Source organism: Acomys russatus, chromosome 4 (assembly GCF_903995435.1).
Source record: "Acomys russatus chromosome 4, mAcoRus1.1, whole genome shotgun sequence".
In the NCBI taxonomy this organism is placed as follows: domain Eukaryota; kingdom Metazoa; phylum Chordata; class Mammalia; order Rodentia; family Muridae; genus Acomys; species Acomys russatus.
The window spans coordinates 57,774,536-57,794,422 of NC_067140.1; the positions used below are offsets into that span (position 1 = coordinate 57,774,536).

General features: G+C 48.7%; 1 protein-coding gene across 5 annotated transcripts in view; it reads right to left on the minus strand.

Moving 5' to 3' along the window:
- The window catches only part of Frmd5 (FERM domain containing 5), a 271,347-nt gene that overhangs the window by 35,184 nt on the left and 216,276 nt on the right, over positions 1-19,887 (minus strand). For all 5 annotated transcript variants that reach the window (XM_051144506.1, XM_051144508.1, XM_051144507.1 and 2 more), the window contains exons 2-4: positions 13,177-13,281; positions 8,991-9,033; positions 8,464-8,542 (exon numbers count right to left, since the gene is read on the minus strand). In XM_051144506.1, coding sequence (XP_051000463.1) covers positions 8,464-8,542; positions 8,991-9,033; positions 13,177-13,281 — 227 coding nt within the window. The remainder of the gene's footprint in view (positions 1-8,463; positions 8,543-8,990; positions 9,034-13,176; positions 13,282-19,887) is intronic.

Below are 19,887 nucleotides of genomic sequence, written 5' to 3' on the forward strand. Positions count from 1 at the left end.
GAAGGTTGATGGACTTTGACAGCCACACATGACTACATACATATATGTTCCCCGCCCCCCCCCCCCCCTGGGCTGGAGAGATGGCTCAGAGGTTTAGAGCACTGGCTGCTCTTCCAGAGGTCCTGAGTTCAATTCCCAGCAACTACACAGTGGCTCCTAACTATCTATAATGAGATCTGGTGCTCTCTCCTGGCATGGGCTGAGAGAATGCTTGCTGTTCTTTTGGAGAACCTGAGTTCAATTCCCACAAGGCTAATGAATACTGACTGGAACTCCAGCAGCAGAGAATTTAATGCCTGCTTCTGGTCTCCTTGGGCACGCGCGCGCACACACACACACACACACACACACACACACACACACACACACACGAATATTTAAAACAGAGCTGCAGGCTTGTCAGCAAGTGCCTTTTCCTGCTGGACCCCGCCTCTGGCCTCCACCTTGCCTTTGAGGCAGGGTCTCTGGTCTTACATCTGTGGCTGTAGTGTTTAGGTAAGCTTCCACCCAGTCCTCCCCCGCACCGCATGGGAGGGGTGCTGAGCCTGGAATTTCAGATGCCAGGGGGATGGAATTCAGGTCGCCAGGGTTGCTCAGCAAGGCACACTTGCCCACTGAGCCATCTCACTGGCCTCTGGCTTTGTTTTAAAAATTTGTTTATCTCTGCCGGGAGGTGCTGGCGCACACCTTTAATCCTGGCATTTGGGGAGGCAGAGGCAGCTGGATCGCTGTGAGTTGGAGGCCAGCCTGGTCTACAAAGAGAGTCCAAGACAATCAAGGCTACACACAGAAACCCTGTCTTGAAAAAACAAACCAAAAAACCAAAAAACAAAACAACAACAAAAAACTTTGCTTATCTCTTTCTGTCCTTCATAAGGTACCAGTTGCTTCACGGGTACTAGGGAAAATACTGGAAAGCACAGAACACAGTCCCTGCTGTCACCGTTACACATAAAGGAAGGGGAGGCCGATGAGAACACCACACAGAACACTAATGTTAGCCAATCCCTGTTTCTGAGTGCACACTGTGCCCCACACTCTACTGTTGCACACACACTTCCTTATTCAAGCCTCAAGGAACCCCATGAGTAACTGCTGTTTTGGTCCCATTTTTTCCTTCCCCTTCCTTCCTTCCCTCCTTCCTTCCTTCCTTTCTTTCTAGATTTATTTATATTATGTATACAGCGCTCTGCATGAATGTACACCTGCAGGCCAGAAGAGGGCACCAGATAACATTACAGATGGTTGTGAGCCACCATGTGGTTGCTGGGACTTGAACTCAGGACCGTTGGAAGAGCAGTCCTTAGCCTCTGAGCCATCTCTCTAGCCCCTCGGTCCCATTTTTCATACACGAGGAAACTGAGTGCTGACAGGCACTGCTGTTTGCCCTGCCTCATAAGTAAAAACAAACAAACAAACAAAAAACCCCTGCGATTTGAACCCAGGTCTTCCTGACTTCTTAGCCAGGGGTTGGCAATGTAGGGCATGCCGCTGTTCTTTCCAATGGAATCAAATTTTACGGGAACACGGCCTTGCTCACTCATTCACGCATCATCTATGGCTGCTTCCGAAAGGCACTGAGAGAACCAAGTAGTTGTGACAGAGACCATATGGTTCCAAAAGCCCAAAACACTCACTTTCTGTCCCTTTCCAGCAAAGTTTGGCAATCCATGTTAGCCCAGCGGAGGCTCAAATAATATTAACTGAAAGAATAAATGACTGGGGACTCCATGTGTTGATGCACACAGTCATTACTTCTAGCAAATTCCTATAGCAGCGCTGTGTGCCTGGCCCTCCGCTTCCCGGTAAGGTGCAGCTGTGTTCACACTCACTTCCTTCTTGATCTCTTAAAGTTCATCCACCTGCAGTCCCTGGGAAAAAGCAAAATCTGGTGCCTAACTCTCCCTTTTCTTGGCCCTATCACCTGTTTAGACAAGAGACTCTATTTTTTTTTTAATGACATCGGAGATTAATCAGGATATGGAAACTAAATTTGTCCTGTGGGAAGGACCCAATGGATAGAGTGACTCCTCAGCCTGCAGGAATGGCAGAGACTGCAGTGAAATTTAGGAGCGAGATTGCCAGGGAGAAAAAAAAAACAAACCCTGACACACTGACAGCTAAATTAGTTTGGCAGCAAGGTGGGCTGATGAGATGAAGGGAAAGCTAGGAATGAATTATAGGTACTGAGTGAGGCTGGGGCAGGTACCCACTCTCTCAGCACCAGCAGGGATGTGTCTGGGAATCTTGGAGCTAATTCCATGGCTTCACGGAATGGTCCAGGGAGGGATGAAAACTGTAAGTCAGGCCAGGCACCCCATGGTTGACACCACTGACGATGTGAAGAAATTGCGCCCAGGGGAAAGAAGGCTGGTGAGGTAAAGTGTGAGGGGAAACTGTCTGAGATGGTTAGGGAGGAGGCATGAGGTGGCGGAGTGCTGGCACACTTGCTACTGTCTTTGAAGTCGGCTGACTTAGTGGAGGGACTGGCTACGATCCCAAAGCTGCGCCATGTCACCAGAGTGGCGGGGAGCACACTGAGTTTCCTCAGTTCAAGGCTCCCTGGGGCTGGAAGTCTATGCAGAAGTTTAAGTCCCTCCACTGGCGTGGTGACACAAGGCTGCAAGTCTCAGTACTAGGGAGTTGGGGGTAGAATTGTGAGTTTGAGGCCAGCTTATGCTACATAGTAACACTCTCAACAAACAAACAAACAAACAAACAATAACAACAAAAACCCCTAAACCAAACTGAGCCCTGCCTGGATTTATGATCCACAGAATCTGTGATAATAAATGCTTATTTTATGAATGTGCTTAAATATTTGGTTTTGTGAGCTAGTTGTCTTTTATTGGTCATAACCATCCACAACTACCTCCCTCCAACTTCCCCCAAGACCCAGTACAGGACACAGTCTTTCATAAGCCTGATTGGCCTCAAATTTTCACTTTCTTTATTTAATTTAAAAAGTTTTTATGTCAGGTGGTGGCGGCACATACCTTTAGTCCTAGCACTTGGGAGGCAGGGGCAGGCAGATCTCTGTGAGTTCAAGGCTAGCCTGGTCTACAGAGCGAGTTCCAGGACAGACAGAGCTGTTACATAGAGAAACTCTGTCTTGAAAAACCAAACCAAACCAAACCAAAAAAAACAAACAAACAAAAAAAACAAAAAAAAAAAGAAAAAGAAAAAAGGAAAAGTTCTTATGTGTATAGGTGTTTTGCCTGTATGTGTGCCCTTGCACTAGATGTATGCCTGACACCCAAGGAGGCTAGAGATCCCCTGGAACTAGAGTCATGGACGGCTGTCAGCCACCACGTGGATGCTAGCAATCAAGCCTAGGTCCTCCAGTGCGGCAGCCGGTGATGCCCCCAAGCCCACCTTTGGTTTTCCAAGACAGGGTTTCTCTGTGTAGCCTTGGCTGTCCTGGAACTCACTCTGTACACCAGGCTGTCCTCAAATTCAGAGATCCACCTACCTCTACCTCCTGTGTCCTGGGATTAAAGGTATGTGCCACCACCGCCTGGCCTGCAGTGCTCTTAACCACTGAGCTATCTCTCCAGCTCCTGAATTTTCAAAAATATTTAATTTTAACTCTCTCTCTCACTCCTCCTCCCCTCTCTGTGTGTATGAGCGCATGCATGCACAATATGTGCAGGTGTCCCTAAGGGACAGAGGTGTCAGATCCTGGAGGAGCGGAAGTTACAGATAATTGTGAGCCACCCAATGTGGGTGCTGGAAACCAAATGCAGGTCTCTGCAAGAGCAGTGTGTATGTTCTTAACCTCTTACTATCTCTCCAGCCCAGGCCTCAACTTATTTTGTTTTGTTTTTTTTCTTTTACAAAGAATAAGGAGAAGGATGATGATGATGACAAAAAGGAGGAGAAAGAGGAAGAGGGGAAGGAGGAAGAAAGAGATGGTGGTGATGATGGTGGTGATGATGATGATGATGGTGGTGGTGATGTTGATGATGATGATGGTGATGATGGTGGTGGTGGTGGTGGTGGTGGTGATGATGATGATGATGATGGTGATGGTGATGTTGATGATGATGATGGTGATGGTGATGATAGGGGCTGAAGAGATGGCTTAGTAGTTAGGAGTAAATGCTACACAGTCATGAGAACTGGTGTTTAGATCCCAGCACTCATATTACAAGTTTGTAACTTTAGCACTGAAAGATCTGGTGACCTCTTCTGGCTTCTGCATGGGAGTGAGTGTGTACCTACCTCCACCCTTATATATATACTCATGTACACACACACACACACACACACACACACACACACACACACACACACACAAACAAGCAAAAAAAAAAAAAGAAGCTAGTAAGCTGGTTAATGCAGCAATCTGCAGAAGCAGATATTACTAGCCTCATTCTGTGAACTGTCCAAAGGTCAGCAAAGTTGAATAATGAATAGCCAAGTCCTGTAGCCAAGAAGTAACACAAGTTGGACTTGAGCTACAGGCCTCTGCGGCTTCTTTTGTTAAGATAACACAGTTACAATCTTGTACAATAAAAGACCATCCAGAGGAATCTCCATACCTGATCTCAAGATGTACTATAAAGCAACAGTAATTAAAACAGCATGGTACTGGCACAGCAACAGGCTGGTTGATCAGTGGAATTGAATCGAAGACCCAGATATGAATCCACATACATATGGTCACTTGATTTTTGACAAAGAAGCCAAATCCATTCAATGGAAAAAGGATAGCATCTTCAACAAATGGTGCTGGTCTAACTGGATGTCTATGTGTAAAAAAATGCAACTGGACCCATATTTGTCACCTTGCACAAAACTTAAATCCAAGTGGATCAAAGACCTCAACATAAAACCAGAGACACTAAGTCAGATAGAAGAAAAAGTGGGGAAGAGCCTGGAACACATTGGCACAGGAGACAACTTCCTGAACAGAACACCAACAGCCCAGGCCTTAATGTCAACAATTAATAAATGGGACCTCATGAGGCTGAGAAGCTTCTGTAAGGCAGGAAACACTGTCAAGAGAACAAAGCGACAGCCTACAGACTGGGAAAAGATCTTCACCAACCCTACATCTGACAAAGGTCTAATATCCAAAATATATAAAGAACTCAAGAAATTAAATACCACCAAACCAAATAACCCAACTGAGAAATGAGGCTTGGAACTGAACAGAGAATTCTCAACAGAGGAATATCAAATGGCTGAGAAACACTTAAAGAAATGCTCAACCTCCTTAGTCATGGAAATGCAAATCAAAACAACTCTGAGATTCCATCTTACGCTCATCAGAATGGCTAAGATCAAAAATTCAAGCGACACCACATGCTGGCGAGGATGTGGAGAGAGAGGAACAGTCCTTCATTGCTGGTGGGAATGCAAACTAGTACAGACACTTTGGAAATCTATCTGGTGCTATCTCAGAAAACTGGGAATAGGGCTTCCGTAAGACCCAGCTATTCCACTCCTTGGAATATACCCAGGAGATGCTCCAGCACACAACAAGAAAATTTGCTCAACCATGTTCATAGTAGCCTTATTCATAATAGCCAGAACATGGAAACAGCCTAAGTGTCCCTCAGTAGAAGAATGGATAAAGAAACTGTGCTACATTTACACTATGGAATACTACTCAGCTATTAAAAACAAGGAATTCCCGAAATTTGTGGACAAATGGATTGAACTAGAAATGATCATAACGAGTGAGTTAACCCAGAAGCAGAAAGAGTTAAATGGTATATACTCACTTATATCTGCATACTAGCCCAAGGGGCATGTCCCATGAAAGTCTTCACTAACCAGGAAACTGGGACAGAGGGGAGGACATCCTATTGGGACTCTAGATGAGAGAAGCATGGGAGAATGGCAAAGTTGAAGGATCCAGAGGATCCTAGAAACCTACAAGAAGAAAATTATGATAGGCAGATTTGGGCCCAGGGGTTCCGCTCAAACTATGGCACCAGCTAAAGGACAATACAGGCTGTAAACTTCAAACCCCTACCCAGATCTAGCCAATGGACAGGACATTCTCCACAGTTGAGTGGAGAGTGGGGTCTGACTTTCACACATACTCTGGTGCCTCATATTTGACCATGTCCCCTGAATGGGGAGACCTGGTGGCACTCAGAGGAAGGATAGCAGGCTACCAAGAAGAGACTTGATACCCTATGAGCATATACAGGAGGAGGAAGTCCCCCTTAGTCACAGTCATAGGGGAGGGGAATAAGGGGAAAATGGGAGGGAGGGAGGAATGGGAGGATACAAGGGAGGGGATAACCATTGAGATGTAATATGAATAAATTAATAAAATAAAATAAAAAGATAACACAGTTACATTTGATTTTTTAAAAGTTGGATCACGAGTTCCTAAAGGCTAATAAAGTCCATTGTCTGAGGGCAGTTACCATGTTGTTAGACCAATCCCTTTCTGCCTCACTGTAGGGCCAGTGAAATGGAAGGCAGGTGATGCTGGTGGCAGTAGGAGGTGAGGTGCTGGCCTTGACAGAAAGTGGTAAGTGTGGTCTGACCTGGACAGGAGTGGACAGGGTCACATTCTCAGCAGAGAGAAGGGGGCTCAGGTCACGAGAAGGAGTGGTGCTTTGACAAAACTCTCTGTTCAAGCTGATAAACACAATGGGCCTGTCCCTGTGGGCCTGTCCCCGTGGACCTGTCTGAAGCTGCAGGGCTGTTCATTAAGATAGTAGGAGTCACTTTCGGTCCCATGAAGATGATCAGCACCCACAGTCCTCACGCCGTTGTCCTCTGTGTTTTACAGCTGGTGGTTGCACACAGCTCTGTGCACGTGCAGGAAGCAGCCTTCTTGCTCTTTTTTTTTTAATTAATTTATTTAATTTGTATATAGTATTCTGCCCACATATAACACCTTTATGCCAAAAGAGGAAACCTGATCTCATTATAAATGGTTGTAAGCCACCATGTGGTTGCTGGGAACTGAACTCAGGACCTTTGGGATAACAGCCAAGTGCTCTTACCCTCTGAGCCATCTCTCCAGCCCCAGCCTTCTTGCTCTTGACTCCAGAAGGTTCTCAATCCCCACTGAAGTCCTTGTGAAGCCATTTGCCCTTCTTGACCCCTTCCTTGTTTTCTCTGCACTACTTCCTGTTTTCTCTGCACTTCTTCCTGTTTCTCATCCTTTCTCCTTTTCCTGATCTCCTTTCTGAGAGAGCCCTCGGTCCCATTTCAGCTGATATAAGGCCCGAGGCATGCTCTTCCGCAGTAACGGAAAGAATTCTGTATTTCCTCGTCTTTTCTTTCTTTGGATCCAGAGCAGATCTCAAGGCTTTATGGGACAAGCTGGCTATGTGACAGCAGTTACCTCCCTGCTGACTTTGCCTTCTCCAAAGCAGTGGGAGGGGTTAGAGTTGTCAAGGCTGTTTCTTCTTCAGTGTTCCCACTGGCCACAAGTGAACACCAGGGGTGTGCTGATGACAAAAACAAAAACAAACAAACAAACAAAAGGATCCCAGCGATACAGAGCTTCTGAATCTCTCAGGCAAGGCTTAGCATGAATCTGGTTTAGATAAACAGGGCCCTGGGAGGCTGGGCTGGCTGTGGGCTGGAGGCCTCTTCTCTTTCTCCAGCGGAAGAGACGGGGCTCATAGCATGCCCGCTCCAGAACACGTTATGCTTTAAGTTTAAATTACTATGTTCAAGAGATCTATAAAACAAAAATGCCTCTAACCTGTAAACCCCACTTGCCCAAGGACAGATAACCTTCTGGAATGCTGGGGCTGTTGTTACAGATAAGTTAACAAACTGGGTGTTTTTGCTTCTGTAAACGAGATTGGTTGCGCCAACTGCATAGAGTGTGCTTGATCACACGTAAGTGGGAGGTGCAAAGGCAGGATGTACGCCTGCCCCCATTGGATGAGGGCAGGAAGTACATAGCCTGTGGGGTTTGCCTTTCTAAGCCCTGATTTGCGGCCATTCTCTGGGAATCCCGAGTATGGATCTGGCCTGTGTTCACTGTCCTGGCCAGTCTCGTTCTCTCACAGTGGGATTAACACATGGACCTGCTCACACTAACAGCACACGAGGCTCTACCTGTTTGGGTTTATAATCTCAGTGTTTTCCACTTTTTCTGTCACAGCTTGGTATTTTCCAAGTCCTTTGGGCCACCAAAGGAGTATTTCCAAGCCTAAAACCAAACAGCAACACCAAAGCCCTCTCCAAAACCATCAAGAGAGCCACAGTACAGGCAAGAGAAAGGCTGCCTTTGAACAACTAATTAGTTATTCCAGATCTATTGCAGAGTGAGCAATTAGAGGCTCAAAAAATGGGGGGACTTCCTGCTGCTCCACCTCCAGAGGCCCAAGTGGAAAAGGTGGGAGGCGACAATCCACAGAAACAGGCTCTACCTAGGACGTGTTCCTCCAAAGAGAGCTGGGCACTCCCAAATCCAAGGTACCCCACCCTCCCCCACAGGCCACAGTGGCTGGGAACAGTGGTCAGCCTCACCTGGTTATTTCCTCTTTCAGGGCAGCAGGGTCTGCAGGGTAAAACTTCACACGGAAGCACATGGTGAACGGGGGCTGGGCTGCAGAGAAAGAGATGTTTGTTAGGACAGACTCTCAAGGAGACGACTGGGTTCCCCTCCTTCTGGCATGCACAGGTCCCCAAGACATAAAAAAAGAAAAAACAATCCCTTCGTGGGGCCGGACAGAAGGCTGAGCATCAGGAGAACCGGCCGAGGACCCAGGTTCAATTCCTAGCACCACATGGTTGCTTGCCACCATCTGTAATTCCGGGTCCAGGGGACCTCATGTCCTCTTCTGGCCTCCACAAGGGCACACACGGTGCACAGACACACATACACGTAGGCTAAACACCCATACACAGAAAATAACTTTAAAAAACCCTTTGTGTGTAGAGCCACCGTACACTACCACAGTAGAAAATTACATATGTAGACCAAGCCTTGCAGCCCCTGGGGGTTTCCTCCCATCCTCCCAGGGGAAAAGCCTAGCTTCTTCCCAAATACTCACATCTCAGTTGCTTCACCACTGACTTTGTAAACTCCAACCAGTGCTGAAACAGAGAGCACAAGACAAGAGAAGCCTCCTGAGAAGCAGGGTCACGTGCAACCTGGTTTTTCCAATTGAAACAGCCAGGCAGAACACAAGCTGCCCAGAGGCTGGTGGCCCCGAAGCTTAGGAACAGAGGTCTGGAGAGGAAAGCAGTGTTCTGAAACAAGCGACCAAGATGGACCAGCTGTGAAGGGAAAACCATCCCAGGCTTCCCGGAGACACATCCCAAAGCAGGGTGCCAAAGCTTTGAGGGCTGTTCCTGGCAGGCCCAAGGGCATGTATGTAGAGCGGGCTTGGCTTGAGAAGGGAGCTGCTGGGCTTCATGCTTGAGTGTGCGTTGGGTTAAATACCAACTCTTTTGGCAAAGGAGTTGGGAGGAGGGTGGTGGTGGCAACTCTAAAAAGTATTGACAGGAAGAGATTTTAGGATGGAGAGGGTGTAGAGATGCCTCCTATATATTTTCAGTTTTGTCTGAGTAACATAGGTAGCCAGTGCTTGTGTTACTCAGGGTTTCCTGGCACACATGGATATTTAGTGTCTACGTTTCTTGGGATAACTATCTGTAACCAATGTGCAGGATAATATACTAGGACATAGTAACATTACAGTTTTCATTTTCCCCCTTGGGACTCAAGTTTGGGGGAAAATGCAATGAGATCATTCTAATCTCTCTCTTTTAAAGATTTTTATTGTTTCTCTCCCTTTTCCCCTTCCTCCCTCCCTCCCCCGCTCAGTGTGTGTGTGTGCCCCATGGAGGCCAGGAGTTAATGGTGGTTGTGAGCTGCCCAATGTGGTGCTGAGAACTGAACTCGGGACCTCTGGAAGAGCAGAAAGTGCTGTTAACAGCTGAGCCATCTCTCCAGCTCCAGATAACTGCAGAGAAGTTTCTCAAATCTTTGTGGGTACTTGATAAAATTCATTACTGATGTTTGTGGCTCTTACATTAGGCAAGTAACGTGCCAATTGGTAGACAGCTAGAACTGCTATTATTGGGATCAAATTGCTTGGTAGTGGCTTAAAGATGCTAGCTGCACGTTGCCTGAAGACAGGGAATCACTTGGTTACCGTATAATTACCGAAGCATAGCACGTGGGCAATGTGTACCTGTGGAATGGGCAAAGGGATGGGTTCCACAGTGCCCTCTTTCTTGGCTACTTCCGCTTAGTGTACTATCTTGGCAGAGACCTTCTTCTGTGGGAAAGCAGCCAAGGCCACGCAGACAGCATCCTGGCCTCCCTCAGTTCCCAGCTCTCACCTTCTGGGCTGGGCTGTGGGTCATGTAGTTAATGGACCCAGTAAGAGCCAGTTCTGTCAGCTCCACATGGATAATCTGGGCTGACATTCTGCTCTCTTGCTTCCTCTGATCTGAGCTCCCGCGAGGCTGGCAACTTATTACAGCCACTCAGCGTGGTTAAGAGCCCCTCTCACATTACACGGCCCACCGCAGCGCTGCCTCGCAGGGAAGCAGAGGCAAGGGCGCAATTGCAGAGAGGCAACTGGAGATGCGGCCTTTGCCTGGGCAGGTGCAGGAGGCCTGGCTGGTTCATCGCACATGAGGACTATATCGTGAGAAGGAACACAGCAAGTGTCAGAGATGCAGTAAACAGAACACCCCCAGGCTGACAGGTAAGAGAAATAAGAGAAGACAGAAGCGATGAGGTGATGAGGCGTGATCGGCAGAGGGCACCTGAGCTCGGTTACAAAGAGGCTCCTCCCCTTCGGCAAGAGGCAGCTTTTGTTTGGACTGTGGAGAGGACTGAGGCTGAGGAACATCAGGCGGAGCTGGAAAGCTGTCACATGTCATCTTAGGGACTTTAGCAATCCAGTGGAGACATCTTGAGGTTGTCCCAGCAATATGGTGGCAATATCTTATAGACCGAGTCTCAGAATTAATAGCAAACTGATCGCATGAGGCAGGATCAGGAAAAGGAGGTGAGATGCGGAGGGAAACGGGTCAAAGAGGAACATTCTTCATGCTTTTGAGGCTTGAAAGGGTGCAAGAAAGATCCAGGAGGGTGCAGAGGCTCAGGCTCAGCTGCAAACAGCAGGGCACAGCATGAGGCAGCGCCTCCAGGAGAGGAGGGTGGGGAGGTAGGAGGCACGAGACACTCAGTGAGCAAGCAATGATGGAGGACCAATGAGACCGGTTGAGTCCTCATCTCAGGTCACCTAAGGCCTCCCAGGACTCTCCCAGGCTTCTGTACCCGATGCCTATTTTCTGAGACGCAGAATCACCCCACTTGAGCTACCCTGGACTTCAGCATGGTGCCTCAGAAACCACACAGCCTATGGAACCAGACGGTCCTGGGCTCCAGACTGGCCTTGTCACTTACCCTGGCTGGACAACCTGTCTTTATCTACTCATCTGGTGTCTCACCATTGGCCTTAAGGGTTGTGTGATGGAGCATGTGTGGAGCTCTTGGGTTAGCTCCAGGCACTACTCGGTGCTCAGTCTACATCAGTCTGCTGCTGAGCTTAGTTTACAGCAGACTCTGCATAAAGCGTTACCCAATCTCTTAATCAAGATTAAAGGAGAATAAACAACTGCATATGCATCCTTTTTTCTCCTCAAGGACATTCTGCCCTAACTGAAAAAATAATCAACAAGACGCATTTTGCCCTTTTACTTTTTATACCACTAGCTCTGGGGGAGAGGAAGAGGTCTTAGTGCTCATGCCTCCGCGCCCCGCCCCCCTTTCAGGAGAGAAAGCTTAGGGGAGAAATCCAATTACAAAAAAAATACAAAAAACCCCAAAAAACAACCCTACCACTTTCTCAAGAAGGGTTTCTTGTTATCCAGGCTCTTGGCGGCCTCACACTAAGGCCCAGAGCTAAAGACAGCATTGTCAACAGAGTGGAGCAAGAGACAGACATTGAGGGTAAATCTCCAAACACTGATGCTGCTCACAGCTCTGCCAGGCAGAGGAGTAAGAGAAGTATATGCAGAGCGGGGGCAGGGCCAGTCAGAGGAAACAGGCATGGCAGGTATCTTAGAGTCTTTAGAACACAACCCTATACAGGATCTGGAGGACAAAGTGGCCCAGACAACCAAAGGACAAACATCATTGGACTGTGGCACGGTGGAAGGCATAGCCACTCCCACTGAGCACCTGTCATGCTGTCCCTTCTTAGTGTCCGAAGACATGCCGTGCCGGTGGAGACAGACCTGTTCAGAGCTGGGGAGGAAGTCCTGGACCAGAGAAAGGAGGCTCTACAGGGTTTATGAAGCCCTGTAGCATCTGTGGTGATGTTTTTGGAGAAAGGCTGATGAGCATGGGTGATGGGTGAGCAGGAACATTCAGCCTGCGTGTGTCTGCGTATTTTCCCACTTCCCAGGGGGTGCCAAATAGCACATCCTCACAGTCAGCAAAGGGACCGATGAGTCAGAGCTGCAGAAATGCAGGTGTCTGCAGGCTGGGAAGATGCCGGTGAACATCAAGGCACCACACATCATCAACTCATTCCGTCAGCAAATGCTTACTGAACGGCAACTGCATTCTAGGCCCTGCACTGGCTCCCTGGAAGACAATGATGGATGAGATGCAGGCTGCGGGTCCTCTCTTGGAACTTAAACTTTAATGATGGAGACGATGCAGGGGCCCGAGGGAAACACACTTGTCTCTCTCTGAGATACCAGTCTTGGCCAAGGCCCACAGGCTGCAGCCGCTTTTACTGCATAGAGCAAAGAAAGAACTTTGCAAGGTGCTCAGTGGCTCATGTCAGTTAGGCTCTGTCCTGCCTAGACCAGACTGGCACTGCCCAGTAAGGCTCTACCTAATCAGGACAAGACTGCCTGCAATGGAGGCCAGCCTGTCTTCTGGAAAGGAAGCAAGAGATGCCCCCTCTGTGCACTGGGCTTCATGACCTCAACACTGCCTCTGCCTCTATTGGGTACCCATCGCAAATTGCTTAAGCTCTCGAGGCTGCCTTTCAGGCCCCTGTGAAATGCCAGGTCTCCTCAGCTGAACTCCGGTTCAGGTGACTTTCAGGCTCAGTGCTATGATTTGAAGGGATGACGCCAGCTGCGGGGTCCAGCTGGTCCCTGAGTCTTGAGGTGGAATCTTGGGTAAGAGTCACACACAGCCAAAGATTCATGCCTATTGACTAACCCCGTGCTGTGCTTGTGCTTTGAATTTTGACTTACCCGCTGCTTATCTGGGTCCACAAAACGAATCCCAAAGTAGTCTTTCTCAAGTAGGTTCAAGTGGTGGCACAGGAGGTCAAACAGGTACTGGCCTTTAGCATCTCTCTGCAAAACAAACAAGCTCCATTGAGAAATCTGTATACCTCAGGGTGATGCTTGTACATCCACATGCGTGTGTGTGTGTGTGTGTGTGTGTGTGTGTGTGTGTGTGTGTGTGTACATGGAGGATAGAGGTCAATGTTGACTGTCTTCCTTTTGAAATGAGAGCTCCCATTGACCCTAAAGCGCATCAACTCGGCCAGACTGGCTGGACAGCAAGCTTCTGCAGAGCTGCCATGCCTGGCTTTTGACTTTGTTTTTATAAGTATAAGGATATAAATTATGAATTGCATGTGGATATGATGGCAGTGCATGCCCATAGTTGTCCTCCACAGTGTGACATTTCACACAGCCTCTGCCATCCTGAGGCATTTAGACCTGGGAGAAATTCAACAACATTCCACCACAGAGGTATCAGAAGTCTTGAATCCATCACTGTTCTTCATCCCCATCGCTCACTCCGTAGGTCAAACCACGCCTGTCTGGCAGCTGGACTACTGCCTGAACCTTCTAGTACATTCCGTTTCTACTCTTGCCATCCTCAGTCCTTTGCACAGTACCTACAGTGATCCCAACTTAGACATAACCTCTTCTGTTTGCTGAATAAGTTAACACAGGCACAGTATGAGCTATTCACATGTGCAAAATAACACGCTATAATATTTAGTCTCCATCTCCTCCTAGCCCCACTCCCATGGTCTTCCTAGGAGCAGCCTGCAAACAGACTGTTATGTAATAGTCTATACACAGGTACATCTATAGGCATGGATGTCACCTCTTCTTAAAATACATAAAATGTACATAGTGTGTGTGCATACCACAGTGGATATGTGGAGGTCAGAGGGCAACTTCTGGGAGTTGGTTCTCTCTTCCCACCACAGGAGCCCAGGGATTGGACCTTGGATCATCAATCAGGCTTGGTTGTAGGCATCCTTATCTGTTGAGCCATCCTGCTAGCCCATAAAATACACATTTCCCCCTAGTACTGGGGATGCAGGAGTTCACAAGGGCTCTTTCCCTGAGTCTCACTCTAAATGCCATGCTTTTATATACTGTTTCTTGCTTTGTTTTTTTGTTCTATCTTCTCCTGGAGCTGTTTTGCAAATCTTTCTATTGTAGAGACATGGCTGTGTCCCAGAGTTTTAAGCCATTGTATACAGTCTAATGAACCTAATGCTATTTACCCAGGTCCACATTAACGGAAACTGTTTCCAATCTATTACGAGTGCTGTGGCAGAGATCTTTAATTACACTACTTCTGTTTAACACAGTGAGTGTCTTCCCATGCTTTCGGATTAAAGCCAGGGCCTGTAGTGTCCTACCTAGCCTCACTCTCGCCCCCTCACTGCACTCATCCCCAATACTCCTCTGCCCTCCGGTCTGCAACTCTGCAACGGCCTTTCTGCTCCCGAACAAGCTAAGGCTCCTCTGCGTCTGAGTCTCTCCACTTCTGTCTGGGACACAATTCCCGTGGTTTCTCTCGCCCTACTAGTCGGAGATCCTGGTGTCCCCTGCAAAGGTCCTCCCCCTACAGAACAGGCAGCCTCCCCAACTCTGCTTTTCACTTCCCTGCTTATGGCCCTCATGACCCCTGCAACACTCAGTCACCTTGCTGACTTCTCACCTTGTTTCTCTCTCCCCTGCTCCTTTTGAGGAGCCTCCCCCAGAACTTAGTGGAAGATCTTATACAAGGAGGGCAGGGCTTCATAGCATCTGCTGAATAAACTACTCAATCAAGAGAAGGTAGGCTGGCTCAGGGTTACATGAGACAGAACTCAGGCCTTCTGCTTCCCAGGCTGCCTGGGTATCCTAAGCGAGCCAGCAGGACAATGACTTACAGGGAACTGTCTGGTCACAAGGAGCCCTGCAAAGCTCCTGTCTCTGCCACTGTCCCACACTGTCTCCGCAGCTCATCTCACATGCCCTTTGGTAAGTTTATGTGTAACTTTGCAGCCAATTGATGGTGTCCTATCAGAGCCAAAGAGCTGGTGAAACAGCCCTGGTCCACGGGTAATCACAGACCAGCCTGGCCCCACTCCAACACCAGGCGCATTATTAAGACTTTCATGAAAGGCTCGCTCTTCACCTCTCCTTTTCTGCTGGCTTACTCTATACCGTGGAAGAACTAGGGCAGGATGCTAAGTCTTTCAGCAATATCGTAAGGCATTTATTCCTGCAGAGGCTGAAAGATGAATGCAGCACAGCTTAATTAAAGGAGGAAGTAACGTGAAGGTGCCTCTCCCTCCTCCACCACTGGCCCCCACGCTCGCTCTTACAACACATTCTTGAAGCAGCAGCCAAAGCTGACACTCTTTAGTGTCCCAACAGCAGCAGGACTGAGGCCCAGGAGTCATCCTGGGGCTTTTAGCTGGTGGATCACAAGCCAGTCTCTCAAAGGGCTCCACCACCAGCAGGGATGCTCTCCAGGGCAGGCTCTGTCCACTACTCCTTGTTGCTGCTGCAGAGGATGAGACAAACTTACACTCGTAGTTAGAGTCCTCCCAGAGGGGAGGGAGTGTGGCAACGCAGTCCGTGCAGCTTGTCCTAGGCTAGCACTTCCCTCAGAGCAGCTGGCATGGAAGAGTGGAAGACACTGCTATGATGGTTTTGGCTTTGTTTTTCCCCCTACAAATGTTATTTGCACCATGCTAGTTACTGCCTTGTGAGCAGCTAGCATGAGTTTTAATGGCCATAGAAGCTAAATTCCAATTGCACAGAAGCCTGGGGGTAGGGAAAAGTGTGAGACAAATGCTGTGTCCTTGGTTATCCTGGAGAAACAGGCAGCTGTGCTGATTCACGATTAGTTTAGTCTCAAAGTCAGAGCTCCAAGCCTGACCCTGTTTATCTGCAGGTCAGGAAGCCAAGGCAGAGCACCGAAGCCCTTATCCCCAGCTAAACTTGGAGGGTATTCCCTTCCCAAAGACATTATCGGGTCAAAGTAGCTTATTAAGCAGGCATTTAAAAGCAACTTTGTATTTTACCAATCACAACAGTACACACATATTGAAAATAACAGTACACGTAGGAGAAGGCATTTGTTCTCTCTGTGTGGTGCACAGAATGGTCCATGAGCCTCCGAGAATTACTCTGCAACCAAGGATGGGAGCATTTATGTTTTTGCTCCTTGGCACGCTGGATTCTGGGTCTCTGTTTTGACTTATCTTTAGCAAAGAGACCAAAGAGCAGGCAGAAAGCAAGTTTGGGCTAGTGAAGCAAACCATTTAAGATTAATTACATTATCTGCCTCCCAATAATCAGCACTAGGTGGGGCAGCATTTCATTTTAACCCATCCTGGACGGCGCCAGGCATGGTGCACCCTGCTGGGGAGATGGCATGTAGAAAGGCCCCTCATTAGTCTCCGGTCTCTCCATCCAGCCACACTGGGAAGTATAGAGATTTGAAGTCTGAACTAAATGAAACTTCTTGTGGGTGAATAATCATGACTTTCTCTAACCTGGGCCACCGTGGAGTTAAATGGGAACCTTTATGGGACCTTAGAAAGGGGTTAAGATGGAGGGGGAAGGAAGGGGTAAGATGATGGAAGGGGAAGGCAGGGGTAAGATGATGGAGGGGGAAGGCAGGGTAAGATGATGGAGGGGGAAGGCAGGGGTAAGATGATGGAGGGAGAAGGCAGGGTAAGATGATGGAGGGAGAAGGCAGGGGTAAGATGATGGAGGGAGAAGGCAGGGCTAAGATGATGGAGGGAGATGGCAGGGGTAAGATGATGGAGGGGGAAGTCAGGGGTAAGATGATGGAGGGGGAAGGCAGGGGTAAGATGATGGAGGGGGAAGGCAGGGGTAAGATGATGGAGGGGGAAGTCAGGGGTAAGATGATGGAGGGGGAAGGCAGGGGTAAGATGATGGAGGGGGAAGGCAGGGGTAAGATGATGGAGGGGGAAGGCAGGGGTAAGATGATGGAGGGAGAAGGCAGGGGTAAGATGATGGAGGGAGAAGGCAGGGGTAAGATGATGGAGGGGGAAGGCAGGGGTAAGATGATGGAAGGAGAAGGCAGGGGTAAGATGATGGAGGGGGAAGGCAGGGGTAAGATGGTGGAGGGGGAAGGCAGGGGTAAGATGATGGAAGGAGAAGGCAGGGGTAAGATGATGGAGGGGGAAGGCAGGGGTAAGATGGACAGGCATCAGGGATGAGGCAATTTTTCGGCCACCATTCTAGCTTAAATTTAAATTTTCTACACACTAAGGCTTCCCCAGCTTCTTTGTCAGTGTCAGGGCCTGTGTGTGTGTATGCAGGCATAGACGCCATGTGGAAGCTCTGCAATGTCACAGAGGAGCAAACACATTAGCCCATCTTTTCCGGATCGTGCACATGTGAGTAAAGCAGAAAAGTGTGACAATTTCTAGGATACCCCTTCTGCCCTGCAGTACCACACTGAGCCTAGCCTGGCTTTCTGAGGCCATGCATGCTGAGAGCAGGGCCACAGGTTGCCTAACCTCGACACCTGCTGCACTCGTGTATGTTTTCTTTGAAGCAGGGAACTCTTGCTGAGCTCTGGGCTCCGGAGCTCACTTTTTCTGCTTAGCTGTAAACCAACAAAATCTGTCCCAGAACTTCTGAGGCCGTAGCTCGAAGAGCAGGAAGCTCATGCTGGGAGAGCCAGCGAAGGCCCTCTGCTGGCCGGCCATTACCACCTCCTGTAGCAGAGGGCTGCAGTACCAACCCACCCATGTGTCCTGCGGCTTCTCTCAGAACTCAGGAGTCAGGCAAGGGAAGATGGGGCTCAGGTTGGCACACAGTGCCTAGATGGCAGTGCCAGAAGGCTGCCATGGCGTCAGGTGACCGACCATGTAGCTCCTGGTAGTGGAAAGTCTGGTGTGGAGGGAAGAGGGAGAGGTTGGTGTGACTTAGGCATTGTTCTTACTTATCCTTAAACGCAGAGGCTCATTTGTCTCAGCGATCACAAGTCTATGTGAAAACGCCAGGAGTCTGGCTGATTTTCCACCACGGCATGGCACATTGATCTTGTAGGTCAAATGCCACCGGGAGGCCTGTTGGTGGTCTTTGCTCAGCCACGAAAACGGGCTTAGGTCCCTGACACACCTGTGGGTGCAGATCACGTGCACGCAGTGTGAAAACCCTGTTCCACTCATTACATTTCTGCTATGAACCTGGTCACTGGGGAGGCAAAGGCTGCAGGCATCATCAGAAGGGCTTGCCACAGCAGGGTGTCTGGCCCAGAACATCTGCAGAAGCTGGACTCAACCCCGCTAGTCTCCTGCCTCCAACGCCAGGCCTGCGATATTCATGCTTGACTTTTTAATATTTCTTACAGGGTGATAAAGTAGCTTTAACAATGTAGATGCTTAAGATATTTATTACTAGCTTTTTTTTTTTTTTTTTTTTTCCAGACAGGGTTTCTCTGTGTAGCCTTGGCTATCCTAGACTCACTTTTGTAGACTAGACTGGCCTCGAAATCACAGCGATCTGCCTGCCTCTGCCTCCTGAGTGATGGGATTAAAGGTGTGCGCCACCATGCCCGGCTATTACTAGCTTATAAAACAAAACAAAACAACAAAACCTCAGGGTCCTTACTCAAAGTAAACAGAAAGAGCAATTAAAATTTATTCAACTCAGCCGGATAATTCCAGCACTCGGGAGGCAGAGGCAGGTGGATCTTTGTGAGTTCAAAGCCAGCCAGGTCTACAAAGTGAGTCCAGGACAGCCAAGGTTACACGGGGAAACCTTGTCTTGGGGGAAAAAAAGAAAAGAGAAAAAAAGAAAAAAAATATTCAGCTCTAGAAACTTCCTCTGTAGCAGGCCTAAGACAGCGAGCACCATCATGTGAAGCTCTCACCCTGTGAGGAGTCTAGACATTTCCCTATGACAGACAGATGGACAGATGCGAGGCACAAGGGGTGTCCTTGGTCTATAAATAATTCTTGGGCCTGGAAATGCATCTCCTAATGTTCACTAGGGGAGGGGGCAGGATGGCTCGGCTTTCAATGCTCCAGGTATAGCCAGGGCCCAGCCTTCATGGTGGGATGCAGAGAGTAGGGAGAACAGCCTGGAAGCTGCAGATGTGTGGTGTTGCCTCTTCTGTGTATGGGTGGGATGGGGTGGGGGTGGGGGGTGAGCGCAAGAGCCACTGCTCAGCAAGGTCACTGGCAAGTCCATGTCAAACCCCATGCCCCAGGTCAGCTCAGGCCTGCCTCACAACCCAGGTGACATGCCACCACTGAAGATGGCATCCACTGCCTGCTGCCAGTTGAACGCACTGTCCTGCGGGGGGGCCCTGTGTGTTTGTGTCCACCTTTCTTTGAGAGACATGAAGTCTGGCATCCAGTGAGCGCCCACACAGGTCACAGTCTAGGCCCTTGTACATGATCTCCGGGAAGCGCTTTTTGATTAATTTCTAAGGGAGCTGGACCAGGCTAATCGGCAACACCTGATCCTCCTGTAGCAGCTAGCTCCTCCTGGGTCTTCAACTCTATTACGTGGTGAAATCAGTGTAGGGGAAAACAGGGAAAGGGCAAGCTAGGGTAGGACTGTTTTGGGAGATGCTGTCTTTGTACAAATCCAAGTCTGATTTAACTCTGGAAATTAACACAGCGCCTTAGTCGCTGCTCTCTTGCTGTGAAGAGACACCACGACCAA